At 60.5% G+C, this 17,854-nt stretch overlaps 1 protein-coding gene and 1 long non-coding RNA gene across 3 annotated transcripts in view; both read right to left on the bottom strand.

Moving 5' to 3' along the window:
• Positions 1-3,236, bottom strand: part of LOC109390942 (uncharacterized) — a 15,116-nt gene extending 11,880 nt beyond the window's left edge. The window contains exons 1-2 of the long non-coding RNA XR_002125693.1: positions 856-3,236; positions 445-577 (exon numbers count right to left, since the gene is read on the bottom strand). This is a non-coding gene — a long non-coding RNA (uncharacterized LOC109390942). The remainder of the gene's footprint in view (positions 1-444; positions 578-855) is intronic.
• A 2,233-nt stretch (positions 3,237-5,469) lies between these two features.
• Positions 5,470-17,854, bottom strand: part of CPLX1 (complexin 1) — a 26,389-nt gene continuing 14,004 nt past the window's right edge. Inside the window, exons 1-3 of one of the 2 annotated variants that reach the window (XM_019658083.1) lie at positions 15,671-15,804; positions 12,448-12,623; positions 5,470-7,323 (exon numbers count right to left, since the gene is read on the bottom strand). In XM_019658083.1, the coding sequence (XP_019513628.1) occupies positions 7,126-7,323; positions 12,448-12,609 (360 nt within the window). In that variant the 5' untranslated portion in view covers positions 12,610-12,623; positions 15,671-15,804 and the 3' untranslated portion in view covers positions 5,470-7,125. Of the gene's footprint in view, positions 7,324-12,447; positions 12,624-15,670; positions 15,805-17,854 lie in introns of those variants that run through there. The other variant, XM_019658082.1, reaches the window with a different exon arrangement.

The raw sequence follows: 17,854 nt of genomic DNA, 5'->3' as shown, positions 1-17,854 counted from the left end.
GCAGTGTCACTGGCCCTCATATGTGGGATCCGAACCGGGGCCCTCTGGCATCCCAAGCGAGTTCTTAACCATCGCGCCACTCGGCCGGCCCTAGACCATGTGCTCTTAACGAGGCTGCTGGTTCAACTCCCGCATGGGATGCTGGCTACGCCCACCCGCAACTAATTGAACACAGCACCTTGAGCTAAGCGGTGTGACTGGACATGGAGCTGAGCTTGCTGCACCCTCCACAGCTAAGATTGAAGCACAACAACTTGGCTGTTTCCCTTCCCCAATTTTCCAACACTGTTCCCCTCCCCTAACTCCCCAATAAAATCTTTAAAAAAAAAAAAAAGCCAAGATGAGATCGCATGACAAACCCACCAGAATGACTGAAACTTTAAAGGCTGTTATGGACTGAATGTCTGTGTCCCCCCCCCCCAAAGCCATATGTTGAAATCCTACCTTCCAAAGGTGACGGTGTGAGGAGGGAGACATCAGGTCATGAAGGGGGCTCAGTGTCCTTACAAAGGAGACTCCAGAGAGCTCTCCGTCTCTCCCCCCATGAGGACACAGCGAGACGATGTCATCGGGGAACCTGAGGAGGGCCATCATCAGACACTGAATCAGCCGGCACCTTGATCTCACACTCCAGCCTCCAGACTGTGAGAAATCAGTGTGTGTTCGCTAAGCCCCCATCTTCACTAAGGCAGCCTGAAGGGACTGAGACAGACTGACCCCCCGTGTTGCTGCAGACATTTTGGTTATTCTTCATGTATGGACGCTAGGACCACTCTGGAAAACAGTTTGGCAGCTTCTTCTGAAGTGAGACTGACACCTACCCATAACGCAGCAATGTCACCCAGAGGTACTTACCTAGAGAAACGGAAGCAAACACCCATGAAAGGATGCGCTCATACACGGACCACTGTCCAGAACTGGGTTCCAGCATAGAGTGTGGCCAGGTTTTACTCTTCCCACCATTTCTGAGCCTGGTTTGTTTTTCCTTCTGCCCTGAGTAGGAGTCTGCTCACCTCAGTGGCCTGAGAGCATGGCGGTCACCCTCACCTTACAGTGGCATCTGTGCCCTGAGCTCACGGTCCTGGAGCCCCTCCCACCAGGCGTCAGCCTCTTCCCTCGCCCCCTGTGGCTTGTCCCCGAGGCAGCTCGGACCTTGCTTGACCTTGCCCTTCGGGGCAGGGAAGGGGCTGAGCCTGCACACCCCTCTTCTGTGTCTTTCATCAGCTGCTGGTTGTAACATTGATTGACTTTTTAAGTACATTTTATTTTTAGAACAGTTTCAGATTTGCAGAAATAGTGTGATGGTAGCGCAGTGTTACCAGCTGTCCCCATGCCGAGCGTCTTCCTTCAGAACCGTCCATTGTCAAGGGCATGAGCTGGCTTTCCTTTATTAACTGACGTCCGTTCTTCATTCAGATTTCCTCAGTTTTTACCTGATGTCCTCTTCCTGTTCGGGGCTCCCATCAAGGACCCACATGGCATTTAATTGTTGTGCGTCCTGAGGCACCTCTTGGCTGCGAGTTTCTCAGACATTCCTTGTTTTTGATGACCGTGACAGTTTTAAGGCGTGCTGGTCAGTTATTTTGCAGGATGTCCGAGTGGGGTTATTCTGATGTTTTTCTCATGGTTAGATGGGGTCATGGGTTTGGGGAAGAGCAGAGGTGGAGTGCCCTTCTCCACTTGACCCATCGCTGTTGTCAACCTTGACCTCCTGGAGGTGGTTTGTCAGTGTCTGCACCACGGTCCCCCTTCCACCCGTCCACACGGTGCTCTGCAAGGACGTTCCCGCACTTAGAGGGGGCGGCAGTGCCCTCCCGGTGGGTAGTGTCTAGGAAATTGTTTGGAATCTGCATGAGAGATGTCTCTTCTCCCAGTTTATTTATTCAAATCATTTATATCAGCGTGCACTCGTAGATATTCACTCTGTACTTAGCTCATAAACCATCACTACTTTGTTTTGCTGTCAGATTGTTTCCATCTTTGGCCAATGGGATCTCGGTCAACTGGCTGCTGGCCCTTTGACACACCCCACCCGTGTGGGTTTGTGTGTTCTTTAGCATTTCCTTGCTTCCAGGCTCATCTTGTAGATTTCCTGCCCCAGCCGTCAATGTCTCCTGGCTGGTGAATTTTGATTATCTTTATTTCTGTTCATTGTATGAGGAATTAACTGCAGGAGAGAGAATGTGTGAGGAGTGTCAATTGTCCATCTGAGCCTGGAAGTCCCCGCCAGGCCCAACGCCTGCTCCCTGGGCCCAGTCCTGGGCTGGTCCTGGTGGCTCTGTATGGACAGAACCTGACTTCTGGCTGACAGACCCTGGAATCTAGGACTGCTTGGAGAGAAGCAGCGTTTTGGTCCCTGGACGCCAAGCACAGGGTCTCACTGTGGGCAAGCCCTCGGTGCAGGTATGCAGAGATCCACACCAAAGGTTTGTTCTTAGAGCAAGTTACAGGTCAGTGCTTGGGCCGGCCTCAAAGGTCGGTTAAGAAATTAGCATCTGCCTTTCCAAGGAGCCATCTTTGCACAGGGCCCTTTGGAGAGAAGCGGGGAGATGGAGGGGCAGGCGCTGTGCCCCGGGATCTCCGCGGTCCACCAGGTCCCCAAGCCTGGGTCCTGCTCCTACAGCCGGGAGCTTCCGCCGGGCCCGCAGGTCCATCTCAGCCTCCAGGCGCCTCTCCAGCCAGGCCGGGTCCCCACCTCTCTCCTTCGCCCATTACACGGCATAAATCTCGAGGGATGCACTCGGGTGCAAGACACAGTTTTATTTTGTGGAAATCAACCAAAATGCAACTCCCTGCCTCAAGCTCTGGGGCTGAGAGAAATGCCCCTGGGCACCAACCATGGGGGCCTAAAGCCGGGTGCCCAGGCCAGAGTGGGCCCTGGGGGCCAACGGCAGAGGCCCCGCCAGGCCCACCCTTCGGGAGGCGCAGTGCGCACCGCGCAAGCCTCGGGGTGCCCGCCGAGCCCACCCACCTGGTTGGGGAGTGAAGCCCGGCGGGCTCGCCTTGGCCCCCGGAGCCCGCTCCCGCCCGCAGCCCCCTCCTCCGCTCCCGGTGCCCTGCTCCTAGGAGCCAACGTGGCCTCCCCGGAAGCTGTCCTCAGAGAAGCGCGGACCTCGGGGAGGACTTCTGGGGGACCCAGGACAAGCTGTGCGCGCGACGCTCTGCGCGCGACCCTCCGTGCGCCTCCAGCCCGGCATTGGCGCCTCCCGGGTTCCGATTGGCCAGGCACCCGCCACTGAGTCTCCGGGAGCCAATCGCGGTGGTCTATCTCGCAGACGCTGATTGGCTCAGGCCCCGCGGCCGCGGGACGCCCCACAGCGTCTGTGCGCCGGAGACGCCGGGTGGACCTGCGCGTTGGGTCCCGCCTCGCGGGACGGGCTCTGACGCCTCGTCTTTTACAGCCCCCACCTCGAGTGGCACTGGCCGCGGTCCTGCCCTGAGGCCCCATCCGTCCTCCGGGCCATGGGCCGAGCGTCGCGGCGGCCGCAGCCCGCCCCTCACCTGCGACGCGACCCTTCCTCGGGAACCTGCTGAGACACGAGTGGAGCGTTTCCAGTTCGTACAGGTGGCGCAGAGCCGGGGTTCACTGACCCCCGCTGGCTGCGACTGCGGACAGCAGGATGCTTCTAGCCGCGGATTAGCAGAACTAGACAAATGGGCCTTAATTGCCAGACCTTCACAGATTTGCCCTGATGACTGAGCAGCTTGTGATGTAAGCAGCTCCCCGAGTGCAGGTCGCCGGAGAAGGGAGGAGACAGCGCTTTCGAAACTGAGCCTTGCCTGGGGCTGGCAGCGCTCAGGGACCAGAGAGGTCATCAGTGGAGGGCGACTGGGGAGGTGGCCGGTACCAAAGCGTGCTCTGCTTTGTCAAAATACAGTTAAACGTCCAGAAAGAATAGAAACTCTGCCAAGAGGCAGTGTGGCCCGAAGCAAGGACCCGGGGCAAGGCCACGGTCAGCTGGCGTCATGGGCAGCACTCGGAAGTGCCCAGGGCAGCTCCTGCCTCAGGGCCTGGCACGCCTATTACTCTGCCTGAAACGTTCCCCCACCTGAGGCCCACAGGGCCCCCTCGTCCCTTCCTTGGGGTCGCTGCACAGGTCACCGCCTCAGGAAATGGCAGGCTCCCCGTCCTTCTGCTTGGTATCCTCCACGGAGGTCACCCCTGGGCTCATGTACTTGCTTATGTCCGCTGCCGCTGGAACGATCAGTCCCAGGAGGAAGGGCCCTCACCCCAGTGCCTAGAACGGGGCTGGGCACGCGGTGGGGCCCAGTGACCGCGAGCGAGCTGGAGCTTTCCCTGCAGCCCACGGACACGCGCACCTCAGGTCTGGCCAGAGTTGAAGGAAGGGTGCCAGGGCACCGGGCACATCCGGGTCACTGCTCAGGACGGAGCCGGGCGTGGCAGGGGTGGGGGCTGAATGGTGAGAGCTCTTCTACAGCAGCCCTGCTGGGGTGACCTGCAGAGCCCAGAGCCACAGTGTGGGTTGCGAAGGCTTCTGAGTGCGTGTTGGACCCAGGGAAGGAGAGTGTACAGCTGCTCCCGCAGCAGGTGGAAGGCCGCTGGGGACTCAGCTGTACTTGGGACTGGAAGCCACCCCCGCCCCAGGCAGCAGGTGGGGGCTGGGAGAACCCTCACCGTGTGCTCCTGGAGATCAGTTCCCTCCCGACACCACCCAGCGTCTGAGACCGAGGCACAGGGGCTATGGCTGGTTCCCCAGCAGCCTTCCGGGCACAGCTCGGTGGGGAGCGGTGTAGGGGGCAAGGGTGGGGACGTGTGGCCCTTCTACTCGCTGTGACTGAACAGGCTTTGCCAGATGCTGCGTCTGCATTCCCAGCCAGCAGAGAGAAAAGTCACAGTGATCCAGACTTGCTGCCTCCCTGTAGAAAGGCCCCCAGAAGCGGAGGTCGAACAAGGCCTTTCTGGGAACTTGAGTACCTGTGGCACTTTGGAATGGGCTTTGGGCACGGGAAGGACATGGGCGGGGGCCACATGTTCTCTAGGCCAAGCAGGTCCCAGAGCACCTGACCCGGCCTCAGGCCAAATGGGCAGGCGCCCCCTGCAGGGTGTGGGCCCCAGAGCCGCAGCAGGGCACAGGACAGAGTAGACACAGGCTCCTCTGGGCGGTGCAGGAATTTCCAGGGTGGGCCCAAAGTCGTGGCCGGCACAGTGGGACCTGGGACCCCAGGGACTGGCATGGCTGTGGAGAGGGGAAGGCCTGTGATGGACCCTGCAGGTGGGCGTGGGGGAAGGCCTGAGGGGCTGGGCTGCATTGTACATGGAGCCGCCTTAGGGAGAAAGGGTCAGAGCTGAGTGACTCTGGACCAGGGCGGCCGGGAGACCCTGCGGGTGCTTCCTATCTGGCAAGGATGGGGGTAAGTGAGGGTCGCGCAGCGGGGCTGGGACCCCTCTGCATCGGTGGGGTCCCACCCACCACCGCCTCCCCGGAAGTCAGGGCTCTGGAGAGGCCACACGGTGTGAAATCACTGTTTTATTGGCTGTGATTCCATCCGGAGAGAACACACGCGACGCCCCCGACATGCAGGAGGAGGCTCGGGCGCAAGGACAGACGGACATACGACATCCACGGTCTACGCTAAGCTCGGCTGCTCCGGGCGCCCCATGCGCTGGGAACGGGATGCGGGGTTTCTAGGAGACAACGGCCTGTCTGCTCAGGGCTGGCTTTTTAAAGTGTGAAAACAGGCATTTTAAAAAGACATGGAATCGGGAGGAGTCAGAGGGCGCAGGACCCGGGGCGCACCGAGGCGGCGCGGGGAGAGCGCGCGGGTCTTTGACCGACAGGCGTCGCAGTTAGTATTGCAGTCTAATTGTATGGCTTCTAAACAGCGATGGAGGGCCACGCCCCTGGCCCGCAACACGTGGACACAATGAATTTCTTTTGTGGACAGAAGAGCCCAGGGCGAGGCGACCGGCTTTCTGTCAAGATAAACTCCCCAAACACATTAGACCTCATTTACCTGAGATTCAACACATTGTGATGCAAATTAAACAAGGATGGAGGAAACGGAGGGCTGCGGGAGGCCCAGGTTGGTCGGCGCTTCTGTCTGATCCCTCTCGGCGTCGCGCAAGGACACCTCGCAGCCCCCAGCTCGGGGCCTGACCCAGCGAGGCCTCCGCCGTGCAGCGGAGGAGCGCAGGGACACACCCCTCCCGGCTCGCGGCACTCAGGTCCCGGGGCTCTGGGCCTCTCTAGCTCTTGTTCACGGGGTGGGGCGTTTGGTGAGGGCAGGGCCGTCCCCCGAAGCCTCGGTGCCAACCAGGGCGGGCCGGGCCCACACACACTCGAGGGGAGCGTGTGAAGGATTCTGTGTGTGCCACACTCGGGGCGGGGCAGCGGGGGTGTATGAGAATTTCCCCCCTAATCGTATTGCTTTGTTTCCCTTAGTTTAAGAAAGGGGCCACGGCATTCAAAAGAAGCAAACCCTTCCAGAGGGGTGGGCCAAGGCGGGGTAGGGAAGCACAGAGAGACGGGGGACAATGACTGTGACAGGTTCGGAGGGGGCGAGGTGGGCAGCCACGGACAGGAAGAGGCAGAGGACCAGCAACCAGGTGTCAGTACGAGGGGAGGGGGTTGGGGGCCAGGCTGATGCGGACGGGGAGCGGCTTCCCACCTTGCCCCGCGGGTGGGGCCCCAGGCACCAGCTGCTCGCCCCTTCCAGCACCCCCACTATGGCTGTGCTCCTGAGTTTGGGCCCGGAAAAGCGCTCACCAACGCTGGGACCGCGCACCCAGGGGTGGTCGAGGGGCTGGCCCTGTCGGTGGCCGGGGCCTCAGGCGCCTCTGGGCGGGCGGTGAAGGGCGGGGGCAGTAAGGGGCGGTCCAGGCTCTGGGGAGGGGCCAAGCCACTCGCGGCCCGAGGAGCACGGGGTCCGGCCGCGGGGCCCTGGGGGTCGGGCGCCCCTCCCACGGTGGCGGCGGCGACGCAGTGCGGGGAGGGGGCGAGCGGAGGCTCCCGAGGCGCGGGGGGGCGGGGGGCGTGTAGACTCAGGACTATGGCTTATATTGGCGCTGGGGGGCTGCACTCTGCTCCCGACATCCCTTCGGGGCCTCCGCGGAGGGCGGGGACGGGGCGTGGGCGAGGGGCGGCGGGGTGGGGGCTCCGGGCGTTACTTCTTGAACATGTCCTGCAGCGGCCCGGGCAGGTACTTGATGACCGTGTCCAGGATGCTCTCGTCCTCCTCCTCCGGCTCGTCTCCGCAGCCCGGCGGGATGGCCTTCTTGGGCCGCGTCAGGCTGCCCTCCGCGTTGGCCTCCATGGCGGCCTGGGCCTCGGCCTCGCGTTCCTCCTTCTTTTTGATGCCGTACTGCGGGGAGAGGGCGGGGTCAGGGCCCCCGGCCCGGCCCGCGAGGCGGGACGGGCTGAGGGAGGCGGGTGAGGGGAGACAGGCCCCCCCCAACGGCCACCGGGACCCCCCGAAAGTAGTCCCAACCTGAGAGCATGCCAGGAGGGGCGGAGAGACCCCCACGGAGACGGCGGGACCGAGCTGAGGAGAGGAGCAGGGAGCCAGAAGGTCGCATCCCCCTGGGGGACACGGAGGCGGCGGCCCCGCCCCCGGGGCAGCTGCACCGTCCTCATCCCGGCCTGCGCTGCGGTGCTGGAGCGCCCGGAGCAGCGGCAGTGGTGGCGACAACCCCCTGCTCTGTGGCTGGCTTACCCCACTCCGCCCAGATCCTTGGTCTGGTGACAGGAGGTCACACCTTCAAGCCAGGGCCAGGTCTCCCTGGATGCGGCCATGACCCCAGCCCCTGGCAGATGACTCTGCACACTCCGTGGGCAGCTAGTGTGTCTCTGCCTCCTGCCCTTACCCAGTTCTATTTGTAGTGGGTTGAATGGCGTCCTCCCAAAACCCACGTCACCTGGAACCTCAGAATGTGACCTCATTTGTAAACAAGGCCCTTGCAGGTGTAATGAAGGTAAGGATAGAAATGAGATCACCCTGGGCCCTAAACCCAATGAGAGGTTCCTGGTAAGAAAATGAAAAGGGCATAAGCCAAGGACACCAAGATTGCTGGAAGCTACCAGGAACTAGAAAGACGGGGGCAGGGTTCTTGCCTAGGTCTCGGAGGGAGCACAGCCGGCTATCTTCATTTTGGCCTTCAGGCCTCCAGAAACCAGGAGTTTCTAGAATACCTCTCCCCTCCCCCCCAAAAGAGCACAGATGTAGGTGAGCGTGCAGTCACCAAGGCCATGAGGCCACAGAATGACCTCCTGCCTTAGGGCCGGTGGGGGACAAGCTGCCAAGCTCAGGACCCACCCAGGATGGGGGAGGGGCACCCCTTGGCTAGGTCTGGGGTCCCCGTTGCATGTTAGGAAGCTGCACTGGTAACGCAGGTAAGGGGACACAGAGTACGTGTGGGTGTCACCAACTTGCTACCAGGCTGCAGAACCCCGCTGAGGGGTACACAAGTGAAGAGTATTGGCCCTGGCCTTGGTGGTGGAGGGCGCTGCCCCTGTAGAGGACCCCCATGGTCCACTCATCCCTCCTTGCCGGCCCCTCCCTAAAAAGTGTGGTTCTGCTTCAGGGAAGGGGGGGCCTGGCTCTCCCCAAAGGCCCTTCCTTCTGCTTCCAGATGGGGGGGCTGACTGCCTTCTCCCCACCCCCCCAACCTGCAGCTGGCTCCTCCCCGAGGCTGTGGGTGACTTCAGGCATGCGGGAGGCAAGGGCCACCCCCAGCCCAAGTCCACGAAGAGGAAGCCAGGCTCTCGGCCCACCCATGACCACAGCACAGCCCGGGGCCCCCTGGGCACCTTCAGGCCACTGAAGAGAGAGGATGAGGGTTGTCGCTGCTTCTCCATCAGGGACCCTGAGCGGCACGAAGCCCCCTTTGCACCCTGAACCAGGAGTGGTGGGAGGGTCTGAGGGGCAGTGAGGGCGCCCTGGGAATGAACTGAGCAGCAGGCACATTGCCCAGAGGGCCCTCCCTACTGAGCGCTGACGTCAGGTCATCAGAGGGCAGGCAGAGTGCAATAAAGGGACCAGATGCCAGGCACCCCCTGGGACAGCTGCAAGGAGCACGGGGCCCTTTTCCCGGGTCACCGCTCTGGGACAACCTCACCTCGGGGAACAGCGTCCCCAGGGCACAGAAGGGAGGGAAGGATGTGAGGCTCGCAGTCCTGTGAGGCAGAGCGTGGGCTGGGGAGAGAGGCTGCCAGAAACTAGGTCAGCCCAGGGAGAGCTTCCCTCCAGCCAGGGCAGGGAGCCTGCCGGCCACCGCCTCGCGCAGGACGGCCGTGCACACTGCAGGAACGTGCCTGTGTCGGGGTGCAGGTCTGTGGGCTGGATCCAGGAGCTGGGCTGCCCTCAGCCTGCACTCACCGCAGAGTTGCACGTGCTCAGGGGAGCACAACAGCGGCAGTGGGGACGCGTGTGGGGCGCGGGAACGTGGGGTGTCCTGTTGAGCAGAGGGACTCCTTGACCAGGGAATCGAGTTCTGGGCTTGTGGAGAGAGCCTATCTGCAAGCAGTGTCGGGGTCCTCCCCTCTGGGGTCCAGGAAAAGACCTCATACCCCGGCCCATTTGCTCCACTGAGGCTCTGAGGCTAAGGTCACTCTGGGCTCGGCCTGAGGGTAGCGGTTACTCTGGGGGGATGGAGGCTCCTGACCTGGGGTCCACCCCGGAGCCTGGCTCCGCTGTGTCTGGCTGACAGCCGCTTTGAGGCTTCCAAGCTCCAGACACAAATGCCCAGCCACATCCGGTCTAGGGGATCATCGACAGCTGTTCACCAGAGACCCTGACCAGAGGCGCCCAGCCATCTCGTCGATCACCGAGAGGACGGGAGCCCGACCCACACCTTGTGGCTGGGAGGAAGCCCAGTGGCGCTCGCCAAGGCAGCGGTGAGAATCCGTAACACGACCTAACAACTACTCGGCAATCACGCCCACACCTTCGGCACCAACCTCAGACCCAGACTTGAGTGACTTCAGGGACCGTGGGGGCTGGGACCCGCCTGCTCGGTGCAGGGAGGATGGCGGTTCTGGCTCAAAGTTGCTGAACTTGAACCCCGGAAGCACCGAACCTCACTCAAGCACATCTGAGGGTGCGCATGCAAATCAGGGAGCACGTATGCAAATGAGGCGTGGTGGGTCACTCTCTCCTGCCACTTGGACCCACGTAGGGGATGGGGAGAGGAGGCGCTGCCCACGACAAGGCGACAGCTCGATGCGAGAAGTCTCCCATGCCGGCTTCCGCTTCCTCGTCTGAGGTCGCCTAGGGAGCTGGACACCCCCGAGGACGCGTGATCCCGGCCGGCCCTTCGGTCCCCATCTCTTGGGGCCCTAGACCGGGCAGCCCAGCACCCCCTTCTCTGACCAGCCCCCATGAGGCGTGGGGCAGGGGTACACGGCACAGGGGATAGGGAGGAGGGCTGGAGGACACTGGGTCTGGCACCCGGAGGCCAGTGAGGGCCATTTGGAGGAGCCACACCTCAAGGGCAGGGTTCCCCCCTGCGGGGCGCAGGAGGGCAGCGGATGGAACACTTGGGTATGCCCAGGTGGAGAAGGGCTCTGCGGAGAGTGGCGCAGACTTGGGCGATGGGCGCACCTCACGGCAGGACTCTGCGGTGCTGGGAACGCAGCAGGGACACGTCAGGCGGGAGGTGCCAGGCGCTAAGCTCCCTGTATTAGCCTCCAGGAGGCGTCCTGACCTCACTCGTCAAGGGGGCAGGTCTGGCCCTGCACCCCACACCCGTCGGGGTGCAACCTCTCCTCCCACTACCCGTGCTTCCACTTCGGGGGATGGGCTAGGGTAAGGGGGCTGCTGGGGACCTCTCTGCTGAGCTGAAGGCTCTCCCCAGGTGGACCAAATTCTGGAGGTTGAGTGGTGAGGTGGGGGAGACGTGAGGCTCCAACATCCAGAGCATGTCAGACCCCCTCTTGGGCTGCCTGACTCAGCAGTAGGGGGGCTCTGTTTTTCTGTCTGTCTCTGTCTCTGTCTCTCTCGGCCCTCTGACCATACTCCCGCCCTGTCCCCTTCTCCCTGCCGGCCCACGGGCATTCCCAGTCACAGCCTATTTGGTTGACAGGGCGCATTTCTTGGCTGTCCCCCAAACAGCTCACAGAGCCCTCAGTAGGAGACTCCTGGCTGCAGAAGGACAGGGACGGGGTGAGGTTGCTAAGGGGCTGCTGTCATAACAGAACCAACTGAGCTTTCTTGCAGGTCCCCAGGCAAGGCGTCCAGTGACCCATACCCCATCTATGTGGGGTGCTTGCGGGCTGAGAGACCGGCAGGCACCCCACCTGTGCTGCACCACTTGCCAGGCCCAGCTTCTGCCTGGGGCTGGCTGGAACTGGCCCTTCTCGGGGTACACTGAGGCAGAACCCACAGGCTTCTCTCCCTGCGGCCCCCACACCTCGCTGGTCCAGGGACAGGCACCATGGAGATCCCCTCAGGAAGTCTCACTGTGTCAGGTTGGGGGCAGGAAGGAACCCAGCGAGGCAGCACCCCCCAAACTGGATCTCCCACCAGGGAATCTAGACCCAGTGCCTCATGAGTGCCTTCCACAGAGGGGGCAGCCTGGCGAGGGGCCAGAGGTGGTGGACGAGCACCTCAGATGGCACGGCCTCCTGGACCTTGGGAGGCCTCGTCGCTCTGGGGCACGTGGGCCTATGCCACTCCTCGTGCCACCTGAGCCCCCACAGGAGGGCCCATCTCCTGGAGCCCAGCCTGGCCCACCCGGGATGAGCGGGAGCACCAGCCCCACTGCCTGCCCTTGACTCACCCACCCTCCAACCTGGCTGCTGGATAGACGACAGGACAGGTGTGGAGTCGCCCCGGGGGCACTGACCGACCACCTGTGGCCCATCCCTGCACTGGACATGCGGGCACTGCCACGCTGGGTCTCAGCTTTCCCAGGTGACAATTGACAGTGCTCTCAATGCCCACTCACGGGGGACGGACACCCAGATGGTTCAGGAAAAGGCTGTGGCTGCCAGCTCACAGCCCACCCCCCAGCCAGACCTCACAGGTGGAAGGCCTGCTGCCACCACACCCTGTTGTGAGCTTCAGAATGTGGGGGGAGGGGGTGTCAGGTGCTTCCCTACACCCCCGGCCAACGGGCCCACCCCATCCCAGAGGGCCTCTCCCGGGAGTACTGGCGGTGAATCCCCAGAGACAGCCGGGCTGGGGGGCTGTCCCACACAAAACGCTACCGACTCAGGAGCCTGGGTGGCCCCCCTCCACAGGGGCAGGGCCAGCCTACACCGAGGGCACCCTAATCCCCGGGGAGCCTCTGACAGATGCAGACGAGCGGCCCCACTTGTCCTGCTCCCCCCACAGCTCCTGAGTGGACAATCGTCCAAAGGGGCGGGGCGAAGGGGGCTCCACTCGGCCCTTCCCGGGCAGGCCCCCAGTCCAGGGCCAGTCGGGGACTCCCAGCCCCAGTGGCGAGGTCCCTGGGTGGGGGCTCCCCGCCGTCGCGCCGGTCCCCACCTTGTCGCGGATGCCCTGCCGCATGGCCTCGCGCTCCGCCTCCATCTTGGCGTACTTGGCCTTGCGCTCCTCCTCCTCCTGTCGCAGCGCCTCCTGGCGCTCCTCCTCCTTCTTGGCCGCGTCAGGGTCCTTCTCCTCGTCGCCCCCCAGCATCTTCCCCATGTCCTTGGTGGCCCCTGGGGACAGAAGAGCGAGGGGGTGAGGGCAGCCGCGGTTGTGTGACGGCCCGACCGGCACTACCGTCGGTTCTGGCATTTTCCGTCCACAGCGGGAAGCGCGGCCTTGGCGCGCGTCGGGGTGGAGGGTGGGCGGCCGCTTGTAAAGGGAGCCCGTCGTGCAATCCTGCGCGCGCTCCAGGAGGGGCCGCTGTGTGGGGCTTCACTGGGTCGTGTCCCGCAGAGGCTCAGCCTCCGGGAGGGGGGGGGGGCGAACGCGCGGACCTTTGGACGGAGGAGCCCCGGGGAGGCGTCCGGAGGCCCCCCCCACGGCCTGCAGCCTCTGCGGCTGCGTGTTGCAGCACCAAGGCCCTAATTTCTCTGCTGCGCCAGTCACCACTTTTCTCATGAGCTCCTGATTCACAGGAAACAACAAACACCTCCCCAGACGCCCCTGTGACTCGGCCCACAGGACAGAGCCTTGTAATTACAGCCGTGGAGCGTTGCAGGCGCGCAACGAGGCCTGGCCCTTCGGCGGCTCCGTGGAGCACAGCCGCCCGCAGGGAGGCGCGCAGGCACGTGGGGCAGCAGAGAGGCCAGCACTGCCGGCCAGCCCATCCCAGCCCGGAGCAGCCAGCCCACAGGGGCACCCCGCGCACACGGAGGCCGGCCCCACTGGCCAGCATGCTCCCTTGGGGCCAGCTGTGTTCAGAGGGGACCCCTCCCATCGCTGCTCCCGGTGTCCGCCATCCTCTGCGCGGGGACCAGGGGCTGCGTCCCCGCTCCTGTCTGGGAAGGTCTTGCCCCTTCCTCTGGTCCCTTCAGGGTCCCTCACCAGCACTGCCCCAGGCTAGCTGAGCTCATGTCGGGAATGACCCAGAGGTGCACACGCACAAGAATTCTGCAGCCGTCTGTAGCTAGGAGCTACCACCACCGCCCGTCTCCACAGGTGCCCATGCTGCCCTGGCTTTGAGGCCCCGCTCTCAGCCCCCTTCCCTCTGCATTCAGCAGCTACGTGTTCAGGTCCTTGGCGCTCTTGGTACTCTTGTGCTACTCTGATGATGCACAGGTCTGTGCAATACTGAACCTGGAGCGGACCCCTTTCCTGCAGCAGTGACACCCCCAGTGTGGGCAGAGGGAACAGCTTGGGAGGCCACCAGATATTGGTAGGAGGAGAACTCTGTGGTTGAGCCCTGGGCTGAAAGCTATTGTAGATGCCCATCAGGCAAGGCCATGCCTATACCACCGGGCTTTCTGGCTGCTGGGGACTACTGCAGGATCATGGGGGTGGGGAGGGCCAGGTCAGTTTGCCACTGTTGTCGCCGTGAGCACAGGACGTCTGCCTGTACCAGGTACCAATGGCACAGATCCAGACAGACAGATAGCCTCAGGGTCAGTTTGCAACTTCTGCAAAATTTTGTAAATCAGATTTTGGGCCAATGACTGAAGGAAAACTGGGTCATATTGTCACTTACCTGCTCTTCTTACAGTTCTCCCAGATAACTAGGCCAGAACCTGTCTGCCGCTGTCGCTGTCGTCTCTGACAGGTGTGTGGGAGGCAGGAACAAACCCCCACAATCCTGGCAGCAGCTGCAGCCTTCCCAACCTTCCCAGCCTGCTGGCCGCCCACAGCACTCTGTACGCTTCTCACCACTAGAACAAGCCTGTTCACACTAAAGTGCGAGTGACCAATAGCTCTCCCTCAAAGGTGGAGGTGGGTGAGCCATCTCATCAGCATCTCTCCTCACAAGGAAAGGCGTGTGGGGGCTGGGGTGGGCTGGGCCTCTCAATCTGCCCCTCTAAGGCATTACATGGGCCATTGTTCTTATAATCAAAACAGGCATTTATTGAGCACCGACTGTGTGCTGAGCTCTGCTCCAGCAGGTGCCAGGCTTGGGGCTTACCTGGGGCCATTTTAGCTCTGAGTGTCAGGGTCCCCAACCCCCAGTTGACCTCTGGGGTGGTTCACTTGGCCAGAGGGATCAGGGGTGGGCAAGGAAGGAGCTAGCGGGCAAGAGGCAGCTCTGGGGGGCTGGGTGACCTCTCCTAGTCCGGGGTGTGGGGCATGGATTCACACTTGGGCAGTCCACTGCTGTCCAAGTGGACCACGCTCTTGGGGTGTCCACAGCATGACCTTGGAGAGCGCCCCAGAGCCCCCCTGGCTGGGGATTAGTAGGGGTTACCCTGCAGCAAACACTGCAGGGAGCTTGTCACCAGCACAGAAACCCAACATGCGATTTCCTGGCATGGACACGGGTCGGGGGCTGGTGTGGCCAGGTGGGGCTAAGCGGCAGTGCCTGGGGGTCTCCATTCCATGCCTCTGCCTTTTGCCCCCGACCCACTGTGCACGAGGACAAGCCTACATCCTCGCTAGAGAGAGGGACTGCCCATCACCTACTTACAGGTGAGGAAACTGAGGCACTGAGCAATTCCACTGGTGTCCAAGTCTCCAACTGCAGGAGGCAGCTGGAATCGACTGGGGTCCCATAGCCGGGGTTCAGCATTGACCTTGTCACGCAGGTGCGGAGCTGGGGTGTCCTGGGAGCCAACCCCACCTCTTCCCTCATTCTTCTTAGAGGCTCAGCTTCCCCGGTGACAAGTGGGGACCGGAGCGCTCTGGAGGGTGCTTGGGGGGTGGACGGGGCTGGCACTTCCTACCCCTCCCCTGCACAGTCAGATAAACCTCTGGGGGCAGAGGGTTCCATACTGGGGGAGGGGGTTGTTATGGGAACTCCCCCAACAGCTGGACAGCGCCACTCACCAATGTTCTCGGAGCGCCTGCAGGGGAAGAGACGGGGTCTGCCTGGCCTTCATCTCCCCCCCCCCCCCCGCCAGGTCCTCTGCCCTCACTATCCCTGTTAGTGTCACTCTGCAGGCCTGGGGAGGGGCGGGGAGGGCTGCGCTGTTCCCACCCACAACTTTGTCCCACTTCCTCCCAACCAAGTGTCCCTCCAGGCAGGTTCTCCCGGGAAACACACGTGCACAGGTTACCTGAATGGTCAAAACACTGAGCCCGTGTTCACTACATTTTCTGTAATTGATATGATGTACATTTAGGCAGTACGTACATTTAAGTTGATTTTTACAACTTCATTGTGAAATAATTTTAGATCTCAGACGTCACACAGGTTGTGGGAAGGGCTCCTGGACACTTGCCCAACTTCCCCGAGCGTCCACCCCAGGCCATCTGTCAAAGCTAATGTCATGGATGCTGGAACCACGCTATCAACAACTACAGCCTTGAAATAAAAGTATGAGAAAAATTACATGATTTAATGAAAAACTAAAAAATACCTAAAGACACTTGTCACGTTCATGATGGGGAGACTCCATAACATAAAGATGTCCCTTCTCCCCAAACTGAGTTATGAATAAGTGTAATCGCAACCAAACTCCTGCATTCAAAAGGAAATTATGAGAAATTTGACAAAATAAGAGAGTTGCACATATGGGAAGGCAAAGGGCTCTGTCAGCCAGGATACATACAGGAAGGAAGCAGCAGGAGGGTACGCGGTGTGGCCAGTGTGGCCTTGGTGTGGCTTGGGGGGAGACAGACAAAGGGGTGCGAGCAGGGAGCCAACTACAGCTCCACAGACACAGGGCTCAGACAGGACCAGGGACACTGTGGGGCCCTAAACCCTGGAGAAAGAACCAGGTTTCTCTACGTGGGGCTGAGGGAGCCAAGCTCCTTGTGGGGAGCATGAAAAAGGACTCCTACGTAACACCACAAATTCTTATTACAGATCTGAAAATGAGCCCCAAATAAAAGTGAGCAAAGAAAAAACAGCCCTCGCCGCCCTCTACCCCATCATCCAGCTCTAGTTTCCTTCCCATCGTCTGAAACGGTGCTGTGCAGGCTTGTCGGTCTCTGCCAACAGAAAGTCAGCTCGTGAGGATGGACTCTGACCGGCCGGTGGCTGCAGTCCCGGCACCCAGGTGGCGCCTGGAACGTAGTGCTCAACAAATATTTGTCAAATGGTGAATTTAAAACGTTTAAGAGATAAGCGTCATGCACTCAGCCACAAATAAAACCATCACAAACCCTACAACAAACATCACACAGTCCATGCTGAGATGCCGCACCCTTTTCTCTTAGCTCAGCAACGAAGGGTGCTCCCTGTCACCACAAGGGAGGTCCCGTCCACAGAGGACCTCGCCACTACACTATGGCAAGAACAGAAATACAGGGCATGACGACTGACAAGAAAGAAGTAAAACCGTCCTTATGAACAAACGACATGATCATCTGTGCAGAAAAACTGAAGGCATTTACAAAACCACTACTAGAACCTCTAGTAAGGTCACAAAGTACAAAATAACCATGAACAAATGGATGTTTATCTACCAGCAGAAAACAACAGCAGAAAAGGAACATGAAATTGAAAAACAATTCCATTAACAATACTGACAAAAACATAAAATATCTGTATTTTGAATAGATGTGCAAGCCTGCTTCACCTAAAATTACAGAGTTTTTGAGAGAACTGAAAGAAGGTCTGAATGAACCTTCAGACATGAGACCATCCGTGTTCATGGAGTCAGTGCTGCCGTGAGGTCAGTGTCCTCTGGGGGACCACCACCAACCAACATGCAAATAGGCTTTTTTGAACAAACTCACCAGCTGATCCTAGGACTTATATGATGTGGCAAAAGACTGAGAGCAGATGAAATAGTTTTGCTGGAGAACAACTGTGGAAGGCTCGCATCACCTGATTTCATGACTGACTGTAATCAAGACAGTGTGGTATTGACAAAGAATGGACATATGGATCAATAGATAGGAACAGAGTCCAGAAAGAGACCCACCCACACATGGTCAGTTGATTGTTTTTACAAAGCTGCAAAGATAATCCAATGAAGAAAGGGCAGTCATTTCACAAGTGGTACTGAAACAATCAGACTTCCCTTATCTTGCACCTTACACAAAGCTCATTCATAGACCTAACTACTACAAAAGCTAAAATTATGAAACTTCTGCAAGAAAGCATACAAGAAGAATCTCTGGGGCCGGCCAAATGGCATGTTGGTTAAGAGCTGGCTTGGGATGCCAGCTCTGAGCAGCAGGGCCCTGGTTCGGATCCCACATGAGGGCCAGTGACACTGCCCTCTACAGTTAAGATGGTGAACAACAGCTCAACCTGGAGCTGGGATGCTGTGAGTTGACAGCGACGGTGTAGGCTGAAGCCCCTGCGGCTGTGGGCTGCCGTAAGCTACCGTGTGTGGCCAGCAGCTGGTGTGAGCTGCCAAGAGCC

This window comes from Hipposideros armiger, unplaced genomic scaffold, assembly GCF_001890085.2.
Source record: "Hipposideros armiger isolate ML-2016 unplaced genomic scaffold, ASM189008v1 scaffold_282, whole genome shotgun sequence".
Taxonomy (NCBI): domain Eukaryota; kingdom Metazoa; phylum Chordata; class Mammalia; order Chiroptera; family Hipposideridae; genus Hipposideros; species Hipposideros armiger.
Note: the sequence above shows the minus strand (reverse complement) of the source record. Positions and strands in the feature narration are given on the sequence as shown.